At 40.4% G+C, this 16,130-nt stretch overlaps 1 protein-coding gene across 1 annotated transcript in view; it reads right to left on the bottom strand.

Annotated features, from left to right (window-relative positions):
• The window catches only part of LOC117730796 (cadherin-22), a 69,268-nt gene that overhangs the window by 29,103 nt on the left and 24,035 nt on the right, over window positions 1–16,130 (bottom strand). Inside the window, exons 3-7 of the mRNA XM_034532787.1 lie at window positions 13,887–14,006; window positions 10,850–11,017; window positions 8,921–9,102; window positions 7,670–7,926; window positions 2,642–2,778 (exon numbers count right to left, since the gene is read on the bottom strand). Coding sequence (XP_034388678.1) covers window positions 2,642–2,778; window positions 7,670–7,926; window positions 8,921–9,102; window positions 10,850–11,017; window positions 13,887–14,006 — 864 coding nt within the window. The remainder of the gene's footprint in view (window positions 1–2,641; window positions 2,779–7,669; window positions 7,927–8,920; window positions 9,103–10,849; window positions 11,018–13,886; window positions 14,007–16,130) is intronic.

Below are 16,130 nucleotides of genomic sequence, written 5' to 3'. Positions count from 1 at the left end.
GAGATTGAAAAAGTGAGGGATAGCAGGCCTCCTCATCTTCTCAAGTTTACCTCTAATGGTTTAGTGATAACTTCCCAGCTCCCCAAAAAACAATCTTTATTTTCTTTGCTATGGCAAGAATACCCAAAGAGATGAAAAAGAAAAATGTAAGAGCTTTTTCCGGGATGTTTGTCAGCTCTAAGTGAAGCGATGATGACTATATTTTCCACCTGGTATCAGAAAAGATAACATTCATGTCTACTACCGAGGACTATGATTTCCTTGATGAGTTGGCAGAACATATAAAAATGAGCTAAGTCGTGAAGTTGCACAACATACAGTTGTAGCACCTCATAATGTAATGAAAGATCATTATGTAAAACCGTGAGTGCATAATGTAATAACAGTTATAATAGTATAATATAAGAAGCTACTACATTATGAGAACATTATTCCATCATAAACTTGCATCTAGCATGAGGGTCTTGTTTGATGTTAGTGACCTCACCGTCATGACCAAGCCCCCCTGACTGGGCAGAGTAATCAACCTCTTTGGGCTACATTTAGTGTTGTTCTTGGTCCTCCAGCACTTTAGACCCCTGATAAAAGGGAAGTATGTCATGGTGAGGATCGACATTCGCACCCCTGCGGTCTATAGCAAAAGGCCGGGCAGAGTTAGTTCCAATGCCCTGGGGGTATGGCGGTGAGTCTGTGGTTGTGGGCTCCAGAGCACCTGTTGTCTCGGGAGGCTGGAGGCAGGAGCGGGGTTCACGATTACATGTTACAAGGACAAGTGGTCAGGGCTCCAATGCAGATGCATGGAAAGGAGGCTAGAACCCTTGTCCTGTGTAGTTGGGTCTTTTCTCTCCTTTTTGCAGTGTTTGGTGGATACATAGCTGTCTCATGCCAATGTTTAAGTGTATACAGCAGCCATTTCTTCCTGCCACCACACCGGTCTTTGGCCACCCTTTCGTGACACGGTTCTATGATAGAACCGTGTCACGAAAGGGTGGCCAAAGACCGGTGGAATCTGCATTGTCTGCTGACCCTCTGATAGACTATCAGAGGGTCAGCAGACAATGCTTGGTGATGCCTGCTTCCCCCAATGGCAGTGAAGGGTACATTTGGGGTGTCAAGGATATATGTACGGCAGCTTCGTGTTCGATGCCTTCTCCATTCATACGGTTCATAGTCAAAGGATAACATTTAGAACTTTTACTGTTTACAGGTTGAAATTATATTTGGGACCTGGAGCCTTGTATGCCAGCTGCTATAACAACAAATAAATTAGATAATAAAACGTGTCGGCCAGTGTGGATAATCAACAATCGGTAATTGGTATTTGCGGCCAAAAAACGTGATCTGGGCATCTAAAAGTTATATTTATTCCTTTTTTTCTTTTGTGCTGATCCGATCGAAGACTCCAAACCGTGATACAATCTGAACCGTGACTTTTATGATCAGTTGCAACCTATTCTAAGGGTTTTCGTACTATAAAAAGGGCATATTTCTAAAATAGCTAATAATTACACTTGAAATATTATTACATCACGCACACAACTTTTAGTAAGTTATGCTCTCGTGGTGCATTATGAGCTATAATTACATTAAAATTATTCCTTTACACGTTGAACAGTTACTAATAATTACTAATGTTATGACCCGATGGTAAATAAATGGTAGCTCAACTACAAAAATTGTAAACTAGAAACACAAAGTTAATTGATAACAAAATAGAAGTTATTCATGTTTTCGAATGTTTTAAAAGTTATGTTTACATTAGTGGTTTTGATTACACTATTTAAAACTACATCTCACATAAAATGATTCCATTGAATGCAGATTGTTGTACATTGTATTTACTTGAAGTTAATGATGTTTGCATTTTATAAGTTATTATTGCATCTTCATACAATAAAACATATGGTATCTTGTTCTCAGATGATACATTTAGTTTACACTGCCTATTGAAGTGCTGTTCGGCTGTTCCTACATTACTTTCTCATTCCCACAAAGTCACAATACTCTCCTGCTGTAAATATGCCAGAAGCTTTGATAGCAAATGATCGCAGCAGTTTGAGGATGTCTGTCACCCCGTATCACCCTGGTGGGAGTTGAGAGCTAATTCAACATGCAGAAACGGGGTGTAGGCAAAGCAATTCTAACTTTCCTGTTTTAATAACTATGCAGTGACTTGTTCAAACAAACACAAAAGTTATTTATTTGAGCAATTTTAGTTGCCCCTCTAAGTTTTGTCATTCTATATTTAGTTTGACCTGTGAAATGAGGAGTACATGGCTGTTATTAACTATAATTGTGGATGATTATAAAGTAGAATTTTAATTATTTGTTCATTTCCTTGCTATTATATTGGTGTTATCTTAATGGCACATTTATTCAAGGCTTTATTTTGTCAGCCTATAATCTGCATGTCTCGTACAGTCAAAAATGTCAACACTTGTAAAAGAACAAATGTTGACTCAGAATGTACCTGGCGGAAGTAATTATACATACATTTATACAGTAGTCTCACCAACTTTCAGCTTGTTTGGCAAGGTGAAAAGGTAACCACTTAATAAGTAAAATCACATTCTTCGCAGCAGTATGAATATGTACAAACCACATGTGTGATGAGCGCAACTTGTGATGGTAAGCAATGTACCTGCTTCTACAGCCCTCACTGTGATGTTGTGCCATCCTGCGGTCTCCCGGTCCAAAATCTTTTCCAGTGTGATGGCACCCGAATCTGGATCAATACGAAAGATCATCTCCAGGTCCGTGGTCCGATCGATGGAGAACCTGTAACAACAAGCACAAGATAAGATATAGATGTTGAAGAAGAGAAGCTTTCGGGGAGAGGAAGGTGAGAGAGTCAATAATTATGCAGGAATCTAACTTGTTAAGGAATTTAACTACGAGATTTGACGTTAGGATGCAGTAAATAATAACCGCTCATATAGAAGGGTACAGGGTTAAGGTCATTATATTTGAAAGACAATCACCGGATATTTGTCACCAGGCGTGCGACCCTAATACCAGCAATGTGTCTCTTAACTACTGGTGGCTATTGCACTTTCTTTGCCTATTCAGAGTAAGAAAATAATCATTAAACTGTTGTTGTGCGCTCTAGAAAAAAACACTAATGCATCTTTCCTTTCTGGGGTACTGAGTAAAGATTGGTGAGTCAACAAAAATCCACTGAAAGGTTTCTTTGTTCTTAGTTCCAGACTCAGACACATCTACACACACACACACACACACACACACACACACACACACGCACACACACACACACATATACACACACGGTTGGCTTACTCATGCCCACATAAACCATAATAGTGTCCCATGGGTTATATAAGCTCTTAAAGCCCCTCTGACAAACATGCCAGCCAGCAGTCTCCCGTATCATGAGAATAATTGTCACATGTTGTATATGAAACATCATTTCAACAGAACCATATGCTTATCTTACTGACAAAGGAAAACAAAGAACAGCGAATGGACTAAAACGATGTCTGATCACACATTCATTTTCAAAAAAGGTGTGAGTGTAGAATTGCATTTGTATTCATATTTAATTAATATCAGCACGTCAATAAATGTAGACTGATTACTGATTCTCCAGGAATACATTTATTTCACTGATTACTAGTTACAATGACCTCAAGAGAATCTGCTTTGAGAATGAATATGAAATGTCAATATTTTAGTGAACCACTCAGTGTTTAAGATACTGAATAAAAGTTACACACGTCGATACAAACAAACAAACCTACGTGTACATGTATGTGTAATCTATCTGTTAAGTGTACAACATTGCTTTAACTGAAATTGCATCATATTTAGGACAGGGATTTGATTTTGGCCGGAATACATTCACGCTGGTCATTGACACTCCAGAATAAACAATTACAACAGATTTCTATCTCCTTTAATAAAAACGTAATGGACTCTTTTACACTTTGTAAACAACGGTGCGCGCGCAGTTCGACAAGCAATATAGCTCATCACGCTACGCAAGGACATTACTACCAAATATCACAACTGCAACCTAAACAAATGGATCTGTGTCAGGTAGTAGGTAGAATGCATGTATATGTGTGTATTTGGTGGAAAAACCTAGTGTGTGATATCACACCAGCAACCAAGGGCGCATTCGACTGAAAGTCACCAGTTTACACGGCCACTTATTTAACTGAATACACTCGGTGCTCTAAAACGGCTGTGATGCTGTCGTGATTCTGTAGAACTTCAGTCCGCTGTTTTTGATGATGACTGCTGTAAAAGGGTCTTTTGTACTGCTGATATTTTTGCTTTATCTTTTGTTTTTTCTTTCAGTACAGTCCAGTTTAACGGTCCAAAAAATGAAAACAACTCTTAATTGGTTTTGGCCATCCTTGCCTCCCTCCACGCATACCATCACTGTTGTTCAAAAGGAAACAGCAAATGAGCCTTTGGTTTCCAGTACATGACAGTTTTTTTGTGGGATGGGAGTAGGGAGACATCATCACCATGAGTTTAGTATCTTCACAATCCTTTTGCTCATAAACACTGAGTCTCTCATATAAAACACTTTCTTTCCAACACAAGACACCTACATTGCTGAAGAACAAACTGCTTCACACATGGCATTTCACATCCCCACAACAGGCAACAGGCAAAGCAGTATTTGTGTCCTTTAAACTAGAGAATAATTATTTTATCTTGTATTCAATTCAATTGAATTCAGTTTATTTTGTATATCCCAATATCACAAATTACAAATTTGCCTCAAAGGGCTTTACAATCTGTACACATACGACATCCCTGTCCCAAAAAAAATAACCTTTCAGACGGAAAAAGTTCCCTATATGTATTGTATGTTTTGCATTAAGGAGATTTTGACTAGTACATGTGCTAGCGGTTAACCATCTGGAGTCAATGGACGTGAGGTGGCGCGTCCTACGGTGTTTACGCGACGGATAAATTGCAGAGAAATATGGTTTGGATGTTGCCGTTATCTGTAGACGTTCTACTTCCGTGTTCTTCTTTTCACGAGGTGAAACGTGATTCACACAGCAAGACAAGAGCCCTTCAATGTAATTTGTGGAATCGTGTGTAGGAAATCACTAAGAACCCACTTTACGCTTCGGAAAAACACTGCCGTGTACAGTTAGTAAAACGTTTGTTTTTATATACAGGACATATTCTGTTCTTGTTGGGAAAACTGTTGAAAAACAGACTCAAATATATAGTAAATATCTTCTTTTTTTTACGGTTGTAATGTTAATTTTTCATTTGCACACATCCCATTAAGCTTGATCTGTAGCATGAATCATTTCTCAGTCCCATTTTATCTCAGTCTCTCTCACATTTGGTGAAAGTAGAGTGACAGACAACACTTCTACTCAAAAAACGATATTCCAAAATCTATTTTATTCATATATTCCACGACTTTTGTGAACCTAAGACTTTGTTAAACCAATTTAAAGCACCAAAAGGGTTCATCCACATGAGTAAAGGTATGTTTTCGCAAGAGATTTGAAGAATTTTAATAAATCGGACTTCAACTTTTCAGCTTTAGGGCCAAATTACCTCTTTACACTGTGCCCAAAGACAATGGTGCTTCATTATATAGATAGCTGAGATTGTTCTTCAAATGTTCTATGTATAACACATGAGTATGTATCAAATGCAAGTAAGGGCCTATTAAAAGGTGAATTCAATAAATTATGTAAAATCGAGAAAAAGACCTTAAACCCCAGAGGGTTTTAATAACCTGCTTGCAACGTTGTATGTCATCCTTTCTTTGCTTTAGTTGTGACATGAGGAGTGGTTCCATTTTCATAACCTTGTTTGTTTTTTATTGTGACAGAAGGCATCTCTGAGCAATAGAGGGATATCTTGCTGATCAGATCTACATCGCATGCACTAAAACCTCACCTAACCAATTGTAGAGATTCAGGGTGTATGATTATGCTTAATGCCAGAGGCCATGAGTTCACTAGCCTCTCTCCTTTTCACTGACTATTCCACTAACACAAACACATGCACACACATAAACACACACTCACACACACATAAACACACACACGCTCATATATGGTTGCATAAGTGTCACACGCACACTTTCAGCTGCAGGCTGCCAAAACACTAGTGAACGACAGCTCTGCCATTGTGTTGTACTTTATTACACCTGAAACTCTGAGCCTCGTGCATTTTTAATCGAGGTAATTTGCACAGGCACTGCGTGTCTCTGTGTATACTCTGTCAGTGAGACTGTCTTAGCCCTTATCTACATTCCCCTCTCACACTGCAATTGCTCATCCGAGGACATATAAACCACAGACCGTGGTAAGATTATCAGAACGATATTGTTTTTTATCACACACAGTGATCTGAGAGCAAAAAGAGACATACAGCGCAGCTTCATCCATTGTTCAAGTCCCCCTATTTACTGTTTGCTTTGGCTTTCACTCCATCTTCAAGGATTGTGAGAAAAAAAAGAAGCTTTTGCTTTTAAGCCCATCAGCTACCTGTGTATTTACTTTAAAGTCAGATTTTTCATCGTACACATTTTGTTTGAACAAAAATCTATCTTCGGTCATAAAGTAAAATACGGTCCATGCAAGTTGCACTGAGTGCACAACAGCAGGCTTGTAGATTTATTGTCCGTGTGACAGCGCTGCAGAGTCCAATTCCTAATAAAACATTGTCATGCAAAACATTGCTCTCTAATATTATTATACCATTTTAGCAGTAATCTTTACACAGCAATAGTTTATTGCCAATGTTTTGGTTGATATATTTTATCAGGCTACCTACTGTTGCGAAAAGCAGCTGTGTGCCTCCAGTATCTAAGTACGGTTTTAATATTATCTCTACATTTTCACTCTTTCGGAGCCAAAATAATTTCATTAATGGCACATTTTATATTAATACCAAATAGAATCATAGATTTACACCAGAGCAACCTCAGTAATACTGGGTCAGAAGCAATTATGTCCTTTAAAGCTCCAGTCTCTTCTAAGCAAGTAAAATCCTGAGATTGGGTATGTGCATGCATCAGTGAGTGAGTCACTTAGTGAGCGAGTGACTGTGCACCTACCTCTATGTTGTCCACAGCTAAAATGGCATACTCCCGCAGCTAGCTGAGGGAACTGCTCACACAGCTATTCCCTGACTTTTTATAGGGCATCAACGTCACATTTACACATGTTTTTGTCTAAAGAATTGCTTCAAGTTACGCCCGTGAAATGGAGCTGAGACACGCCCCCTGCTCAGAGGTGGTGCAGACATCTGCATAGATTAAAATAAGAGGGTGTGAGACGTGCAAATGAAGCACAGGTCTGATACACTTGCGGACCAAACGGGTGGTTAGATTGTAGATGGTGTTCATTCAGCCACACGATACAGCAGCCATCATTGCAGACACACCTGGTGGAGATCTGCCCTCTACTGACTGCCTCTTTGTGGTTTATAGTTATAGGCCATGATGGTGTTAACACATTGTCCTATGTTAGCCATATGGACAGTACACACTGATCAGGGCTTGGGAATATTACAAACATGTAAAACTAACAATTCAGATGTAATTAATGTGACTAAAAGTTAGCTACAACCTTTTAGTTGCTCAAGTCTGATAAACATTCTACCACTCTAACAGTAGGATGCATGTTTGTTGTTGGCATTAGAGGCCTTGCCGTACCTGACAGGTTTATTCTTTACATCTGGATCCCTGGCAGTGATGATGCCAACCATCGCTCCTACTTTGGCATCCTCCTGCACCTCCATGATAGCGCCCTCCGCTGGTTGAAAGATGGGTGGCTCATCTATGTCCGACACACTGACGCGAACAATGGTCTGGTCTCGGAAGGAACCCAGGTCTACGAAGCGAGGGTCAACATGCTTATTCACCGCCTCCACAACAACATTGTGTGTGCGCTTGCTCTCGAAGTCCAGTGGCTGAAAGAAAAAAAACAAGATTCTATTTCAAGACTTTTTCATTTAACATAAGCCATTTAAAGTGGCATTGTGTCTAGTACTGACACCGATAGCCATATTATTGGAACAATACTAATGAACGATAGCAGCACTTAGCCAACGCATTAGTGTGCACGTATCCCTTCTTGTTGCAGTTTATTTCAAGTTATTGTCGTGTGTGCGGCTCCAGTCTACCACTAAGTCAACACCAGCAGTTGCTAAAAGATAAGACATTGTTGACAGTCCATTGAGCAAAACACTTCTGCTGGCTAAGTGTTGCATGTCCATTCTGCTATTAGGCCTCATTCACAACAAAGATGTGTCAATTAGGAGAACCACTTTTGACATTTGTGTATTTCAATGAAAAGACACCACTGTTAGCATTCTGAATTTTATTTCAAGGTGAAAAAAGTTGAAAACGACTTTTGAAGAAACTCGGCACTGACAGTTCCTGTCAAACCCCAGTGTGAAACCAATGATCATCAATCATCAAAGACCAATCATATCTCTTTCTACATCTCTGTGGAAACAGGGCCTAGTAGCTGTTCGGCTTATTGACTGGAAAGATTTAGCTGCTGGGTGTAAAAAAAAGAGAGGTTTTTTTTTATTGTTAAGCAGCCGTCACTTGCTGATTTCTAGCCAAACGAATCCTAATCACTCCTCATAATATTCTAACATAGATTGTAAGGATTAATGTGTGCGACAAGGAAGCTTGATATAATATTTACAGGATCATTTAACAAAAAACAACGAGCATAACTGGAAATGGTAGCTGCTTAGATGTTTTAATTTTCTGGGGCAAATACGCCATCTCTTGATTTATAATTTGTAACACAGCAAGAAATATCTCTAAGTAAATTAATTTGAGGCATGCATTTTTATGTTGTTTTTTTTGTGCCTTTTTACTGGTGAAAATCAACATTGGCTTAACACACTACAACAACAGCAGTGCAGCATTCTTTTAAGTTAACTGTACCTTCTTGATGGAGACAATTGCTTCCTGTGTCTCCACATCTGTAGTGACTTTGAAGAGCTCCCCTTCCTCTTTGATCAGATAGCTCATGTCTGTGTTCTCTCCCATGTCTGCATCTGTTGCAATGATGCGTCCAACTGGTGTCCCCACAGCCGCCCCCTCCGACACAGAAAACTGGTACATCTCTGGAATATGGAGTAGGTGGCCGAAGGTGGACATCGCATTGGCGGATAAAACAAGGAGAGTTTGGTTTAGCAAAGCAAGAGAGGGAAGAGGTGACGAAAAAGCAAACAGCGTAGGAGTAATAAAGCACCACAAAAGAGGAAGGATGAGAGGAAAAACAACAGCAGTGGAGGAAAGATAGATGGATGTATGTAGGTGGAGAGGTAGGAAGTGAGAAAACTGGGAGAAGAGATGGATTGGGAGCAGAAACAGGAAAATAGGAGGAGGAAGGGATGAGAGAGTAACAAAGATACAGAAGCTAAAGAGAGGAAGAGACAGGTCAATGCAAAAAGAGGTTGGGTTGGGATTATAATGAATGAACGGCAACAAGTAGACTTCAGGCACCTATTATAAGTGTGACTATGGCATTTACATATAAGGGAGTGTGCAAAGTAATATGTTGTCGATACACAACAATATAACACATCACAGTAAACAGTAGCTCTAATTGTATCCCTGTAAAGTGTAATTAGATCAATAGAAATGCAATTGTACCTTTGTGGAAATTGCATTAATGAAAATTAACTGTAACAAAGCACGTATAAGTTTTTGTAATCTGCATGATCAAGTATATGATTACTTTTATTGGTGCTTATACATGTAGGCAATCCTAAATCTAAAGAACATGTATACAGAGTTCATTATGAACAAAATAAAAAGATAAAAGAAAAAAGATGATGGCAACACATCAAAGTCCTTACATATACAGAACGTCATCTTCCCTTGCATCTTATTTATGAAGCTGCTTTCCAAACTCTATCAATTCCCCACACCATACACTGAAGATACTATAATCCTGCAGGGTTGATCCCCCTGACTGGGTAAATATGATTTACTCAGATGAAAAAAAAAGGATTTATACAGAAATAAGAAGAGGTGTTTGGAGACATATTAAAAACAATCCACCAGGCTGTCAGATGCTGTTCCCCCAGCTTTAACACAAGTAACAGTGTTATGGTTTAACTCCAAAAAAGAGGGCGAAGAAGACTTGAAATGAGAGCAAGAAAGGGTAGTAGCCTACTATTTTAGTATTTTAATCATAAAAAATATTTTAGTCAGTAATTGGGAACAACATGAGGCGTTAGTAAAATCAGACTTTTAAATACACTCACTTTTTAATGTGCTACAAATACTTCTGTTGGTCCAATATGTCAAAAAACAAACAAGACTCTTGAAGCCGTTTGCTCTTAGGAGACTTCCTTTCAACTCTTTGTGTGGTGAGCAGCATGTTGTAACTCTCACTGTGCAATAACACAGATATGTGAAAGCCATTCAGCCCAAAAAGACATGAGCATCATAAACACGTAACATTACAATGAGGAAACAATCAACCATATTGATTCAGTCCTCTCTTGAGACTCGCTTAAAAGGGCGGATCAAATGTTGGGTGGAACGTATCAATTATCCACACTTGCTATTTTTGCAGGTTTGATAGCCTCATGAATTGAAGTTAGTTGATTCTCTTGGACTACACGCAGGCCATTCAATATGGTCTCTGATGCTGCCATTGCATATTGGTGTCAGCGGCCAGCAGGTTGCAAACTATATTGTGTGTCTTCTATCATCCTCTCAGTGTTTCTATGTCTTGGCTCATTACTCTCCTCCATCTTTTAAGCCTCACTTCCGTCTTTTACAATCTCACACATGTCTTCCCTGTGTCACCATCTCCCTCACTGGCCTGTAGTGAGATCATGTGCAGGACACACTTACTCTGTGGGAAGCGCGGTGGGTTGTCATTAACATCCGTGATCACTATGGTCACCGTGGTAGAGCCGGAGAGACCGCCCATTTGTCCTGCCATGTCTGTTGCCTTGACGACCAACTCGTACCGTTCCTGTGTCTCACGGTCCAAATCTGCCACTGCTGTCATGATGATTCCTAATGTTTGAGGGATGGAGGAGAGATTGAAGTAGAGAGACAGAGCGAGAGAGTGGTGGAAAAGTAGGAGTTGTTGAAACGTTGCATTAGTGCTTAGCACTTTTGCAACAACCAACTATATTTCCACTTGCAATTTGGATATCAACTTCTGCAAAGCACTGTATTATGGAGACACAGAAAATGTGGAGCACATTCCACTTCACCTCCTCAGGATGGCTGGATTGAAGAGATTGTGTCATATTTGCACCACTGCCCGTACACCATTTTATGGCTCAGCTCTATTAAAATGAATCATATATATATATATATATATATAGGGGTGGAATGAAGGCATGCCTCAGCCACACTGAATAGCATCAAAACTCATCCATGGTTGGTAAGACTGCACTAAACCTTAAGAAGTGGATAACCAAAGAGCAAGCGAGGGACAAGGAGAGAGCGATACAATAAAGTGAGCGAGTTAGAAGGCACACAGAGAGAGAGGGAAAACTACATGCAATGGCAAGGTTCACTCCAGACTGCACATTTTTTTGTTGCATTTTAGCAGAGTTAGTGGCGAGATGAAAATATTTTTAGCATCGGAAGGGTTTCCATGTAAAGTCTGTTTGTAATCCAAGTACTGTTGTTTGAGAGGGCTTCAGAAGCCGGCAGGTCAACAGTCTGTTTGCCACAATGCAATCTTGGGACCCACCGGCCATCGTCTGATGACGATTTAGCTCAAATGTAGCTATTAAACTTTGACGTAATCCGGTTGTAGAGTTCATCTCTCAACTCCAGTTCTATTCTCGAGTCTCAAATTGCTAATATCTGGATTGATCCAGATATCAGTTATCCAGATACACTGTCTACACTGGAAGCACAGAGACATTGGACCTTGTCTTATCGGGGTCAGACTGAGCCAATGGGTTCTGAGATTATATGTCAGATGTGACTCTGGACCACAATGTTTTGCTGTTGTCAGGATGAAAAAAATATGACATTTGCCTCCTGAAGTTTCCATAAAAAACTATATTTGGTTAGTCAAACGGCCAGTTCTGTGTCTGTCTCTCTTATAAATTATAGCATACATAGTCCTTCTTGGTTTAAAAGAGACATTCTCCTTGTTGGCCCAGCAGCAGCAGCAGCATCAGTAGCTGGCTGGTTTACTGTGCAGTCGTAATATAATTCCACTTTACCCCTTGGGATTTTCCACATCAGAATCTATTGATGCATTTCCTGGGCTTGGTGTGCTGTCTCACTCCCAAAGGTTTGCATTGTGTTGGGTACACAACTCACTGATTCACATTCAGCCCAAAGCCATATTCTATGAGTTGCCCAAATACAGTACATGCGGCACTGGAGTTAAGGAGGGAGACAGATGACATGCTCCTCTTTCATCCACCAAAGGCCAGAGGGGATGCATCTAAATTAGGGTTGTCACAAGTAAAGCCCCGATCCGCAGCTAGTATACAGCACAGAGACTATATGTAGACGGGTCTACATGGGCTGCATGAATGGAGTCAGTTCAGTCTATGCGATCCACATTCCAATGCATATCACGGAGCCTTAACATTAACCAATTTAACACAGTAATAGGGCCGCGTACACCAACTGTGAAATAGAGCAGCCTCAGTATGATAATGCATGCATTAACATTAAATAAAGGATGATGTTCTAATATTTATTTTTTTCTGATATCAATTGCATTTCTGTTCTTATCTCGGGAGGAAATGAAAATCACTTGTGTATCTACAAAACTATCTACCCTGCCATTTGGCAATACAAATTGAGAAGCAATATGCTGTATTCCTAGATAACGGATGCAGGTGTGTTGTTGTTTGTTTCTGTCTACTTTGAATTATAACACCAACACAATAATATCCATAATCAGCAATTAGTAGGAATTGTATGCAAATGTGTTTTTAGTAGCTACTGCTTTTCAAAATTATAATTATTGTGTGTGGTTCAGCTTTTGTAAACGCACCCCTTGACTCACACACACTCAAACACCGACAGACAATTTCAGCTCGGCCCAAATGACATAACAAAACATCTTGACTTGCTGCGCAGTCTGTTGTCAGGGTGAGAGAGAGTGATATTAATGAGGCAGATTTCAGAGCTGTTTTGTCTCTTCTTCTTTTGACCTTTTTGACTTGCACCTATTAGGCCAGACCGTCTCCCTACAATACGGGGAACGGGGGTGGGTGGAATAGGGGTCCTGAGACAGACGCTGGGATAAACCATCCAGTGCCACTGAGGCAGAGACATTTATCATCCACGGACTCAGGCTGGCCAAATCAAAGTGGTTGAGACCAAAAAATAAATCATTAAAATGATACTGCTGTTCCCTAGTGGGAGAGGGGGGGGGTTCAAAGGCAACACTGATGCAAAGCTACCCTTGACAGACTTTTGGTCACTCCTATCAACACACAGGGAAATATGGAATTTCCCCTTACAATAGTTGGGGGAGATTCTTCAGAGGGTAAATCAGGATGTGGTGGAAATATAACCCAGAAGCATGTACTGGTCTTTCATGCTTAGCACTAGTGGGCGAAAACAACAACTTTAAGGCTTTACTGAGCTGAACATCCAGTGCTTTGGGTCTGCCCAGGTGATATGTGCAATGTTTGTGCTTACTTTAGGTTGCACTAAACACTGTGTGGCGCAAAGTGATTTATGCCATATGGTATTTGGACTGGTTGCTAAAAGGAGCCAGTAGTTATTGGCTGAAACTTTATCAAATGCTTGTTTTTGCTCAATTGATTATATGATTTTGGCCACGAATTTTGATTGATCTGGGATTTGTGGTTCTCCGGGCTTAACATTAATTAATGTTTTTAAAAAAAAATGTAGCAGGCATGGCTGAATGTGTTGCTGTTATCATTCTTACCTGTGTGTCTGTCAACAGTGAAAATCTTTTCTCCATCCATTACGCTGTACACCACTCTGGCACTGCTGCCGTATGTAGGGTCGTCAGCATCCGACGCGGTAACCTTCATCACGGATGTTCCTGTTGAAGAGAGACAAAGTCGTGTCAAGAAAATTAATAAATAAAAGCTTCTGAGTCGGGATGCCACTGGGGAAACATTAGACAAATGCTGGAATTGTACAGTGTAAAGGGCCTCATGCCGCTCTTTGAAAGAGCAGGTACAGGCACTACTTTGTACAAATAACCTCACTCTCAATGTCTTCAAATCATATTATCTTCAACACATTGTTGTTAAGGTTCAAATACAAATATTGGTTTAGGCCAGTGGTTCCCAAACTTTTTCTGTCAAGACCCCCTTTGAACATTGGACGACCCCCCCCTGCAACCCGACCCCAAATTTTTCTTGGTTTTTAATGAATTGCATTATAATGCATGAACTGTATAACATATTTTTATTTCTTTCTAATATAAGTACATATCACTTCACAGTTTATTCTTCAGTTTGTTTAACTGGGAAAAAAAATAGAAAACTCAAGGTGCTTGTTAATATGTTCGGGGTGGTGGGTTTTCAGGTGTCTTTTTAATTTAGTGGGCTTCACGCTCTCTGCCGCCAGTATTTTAAGACACAAAACACACTGGGGTCTCTCATCCTGACCGACAATAGTGCTTGTGAAGCCCAGAGACAGATATGCCTCGCTATATTTCCTTGCCTTTACCTTAGTTTGAGGCGTTGTCGAGGTGGTTGCGTCGCCTGTTGCGGCTGTAACAAAAGTTCCATCGGATTTACGCTTTAGACCAGTCACAAATCTGTCCATCTTTGTACATACTTCCTTCTCTTATCTTTATCTTTCTCTGTCGCTCCGTATCTTTCTCGCTCTGTGTCGCTGTGTGTCTCTCTCTCGCTCTCGCTGGTTTTGCCACAGTCGGTCTGTGACATGAGCCGCTCTGGTGGCGTGGTTGCAACACAGTGCATGTCACGTCGGTTATTTTATATTGTTTTACCGGTGTATGTGTGCGTCTGTGTGTGTGGGTTGGTGATGAAGCCGCGACCCCCCTGTAGTACCACCGCGCCCCCCCTAGGGGTCGCGACCCCCACTTTGGGAACCACTGGTTTAGGCCAAGGTTAAGAGAGATGCTTGATGGGTAAAGGTTGGGGTTCGGCCCGCAGATGTGATGATTACGACTAAGGTTGTGCGCTCGGGAATGCCGCACAGAGATATGGGGGACTCAAATATAGAAACAGTGATGAACGTATGAATGTGTGCCCACACCTGTTTGTGTGTGGATGCGTACTCTGTGATTATACTTGGGGGAGGCAGGTTAATGCATTTTGAATAGCAATGCAACAAAGTAGATATTTTATCGCCAAATTTCTAAACAAATTGTTTAATGTTTTAAATTACCTTTTCACTAGAGTGACACTCAAGAGTTGTATTTTGCTTCTCATTGGAAAGAAAGTTGCGCTCAGAGATGAAATGAGATGAGTAATAAAGTCAACATTGATCTTCAGAGACTGTTCGAAGCTCGCGAAATCTACAACAAACAATTTCTTGTGATTGCCGCGTATAGGCAGAGAATATAGTAATTTCCTGATGAAGTCTAAAAATGTGAATTTGTGGAGCAGGTGTTAAAGTAATTATTTCCAGTGTAGTATATTTGTCATCAGTATGCAAAGACAAGCCCATGGCAACGAATAGGCTGACACATCTCTCCATTTAGTCACACATTTCAGTTCAAGCTCAGCCTAAAGTGTTAAAAACTTAGCTTGCTACTTGCCTTTTAGCGAGTGAGCTATTTTTATTTCCTCCATTCTATAAATAATCTCACTCTCAGGAAAAAAATTAAATAAAAAAAGGAGACTTTACTGGGCGCCATAGGTCCTCAAGGACAAGAAGTCGGTCTTTGTCTCCATGCTTCTGGCCGATGCTACGGGTAATTACTGACAGCTGGTGTTGTCCACCAAAGGTCACCGCCGTAGCCTTCCTCAGAGCCCTGTCATGCTACTGCCCGGACACATAATGGCCGTATGCTAATGATGCTAATTAGCAGGAAGTGTCAGAGCACTGTTTGTTTCCTGTCATGCGATTGAGCTCTTAAGGGGCAAAGAGGGAAGAGGAGGCCAGTGGATTATCATTAAAGTCAGCTGGCTATTAAATCCGACTGCTCAGATCACTATCCTGGCACCGTCACCTATTGCACTCTTTT

The sequence above is a fragment of the Cyclopterus lumpus genome, chromosome 5 (assembly GCF_009769545.1).
Source record: "Cyclopterus lumpus isolate fCycLum1 chromosome 5, fCycLum1.pri, whole genome shotgun sequence".
In the NCBI taxonomy this organism is placed as follows: Eukaryota; Metazoa; Chordata; class Actinopteri; order Perciformes; family Cyclopteridae; genus Cyclopterus; species Cyclopterus lumpus.
Note: the sequence above shows the minus strand (reverse complement) of the source record. Positions and strands in the feature narration are given on the sequence as shown.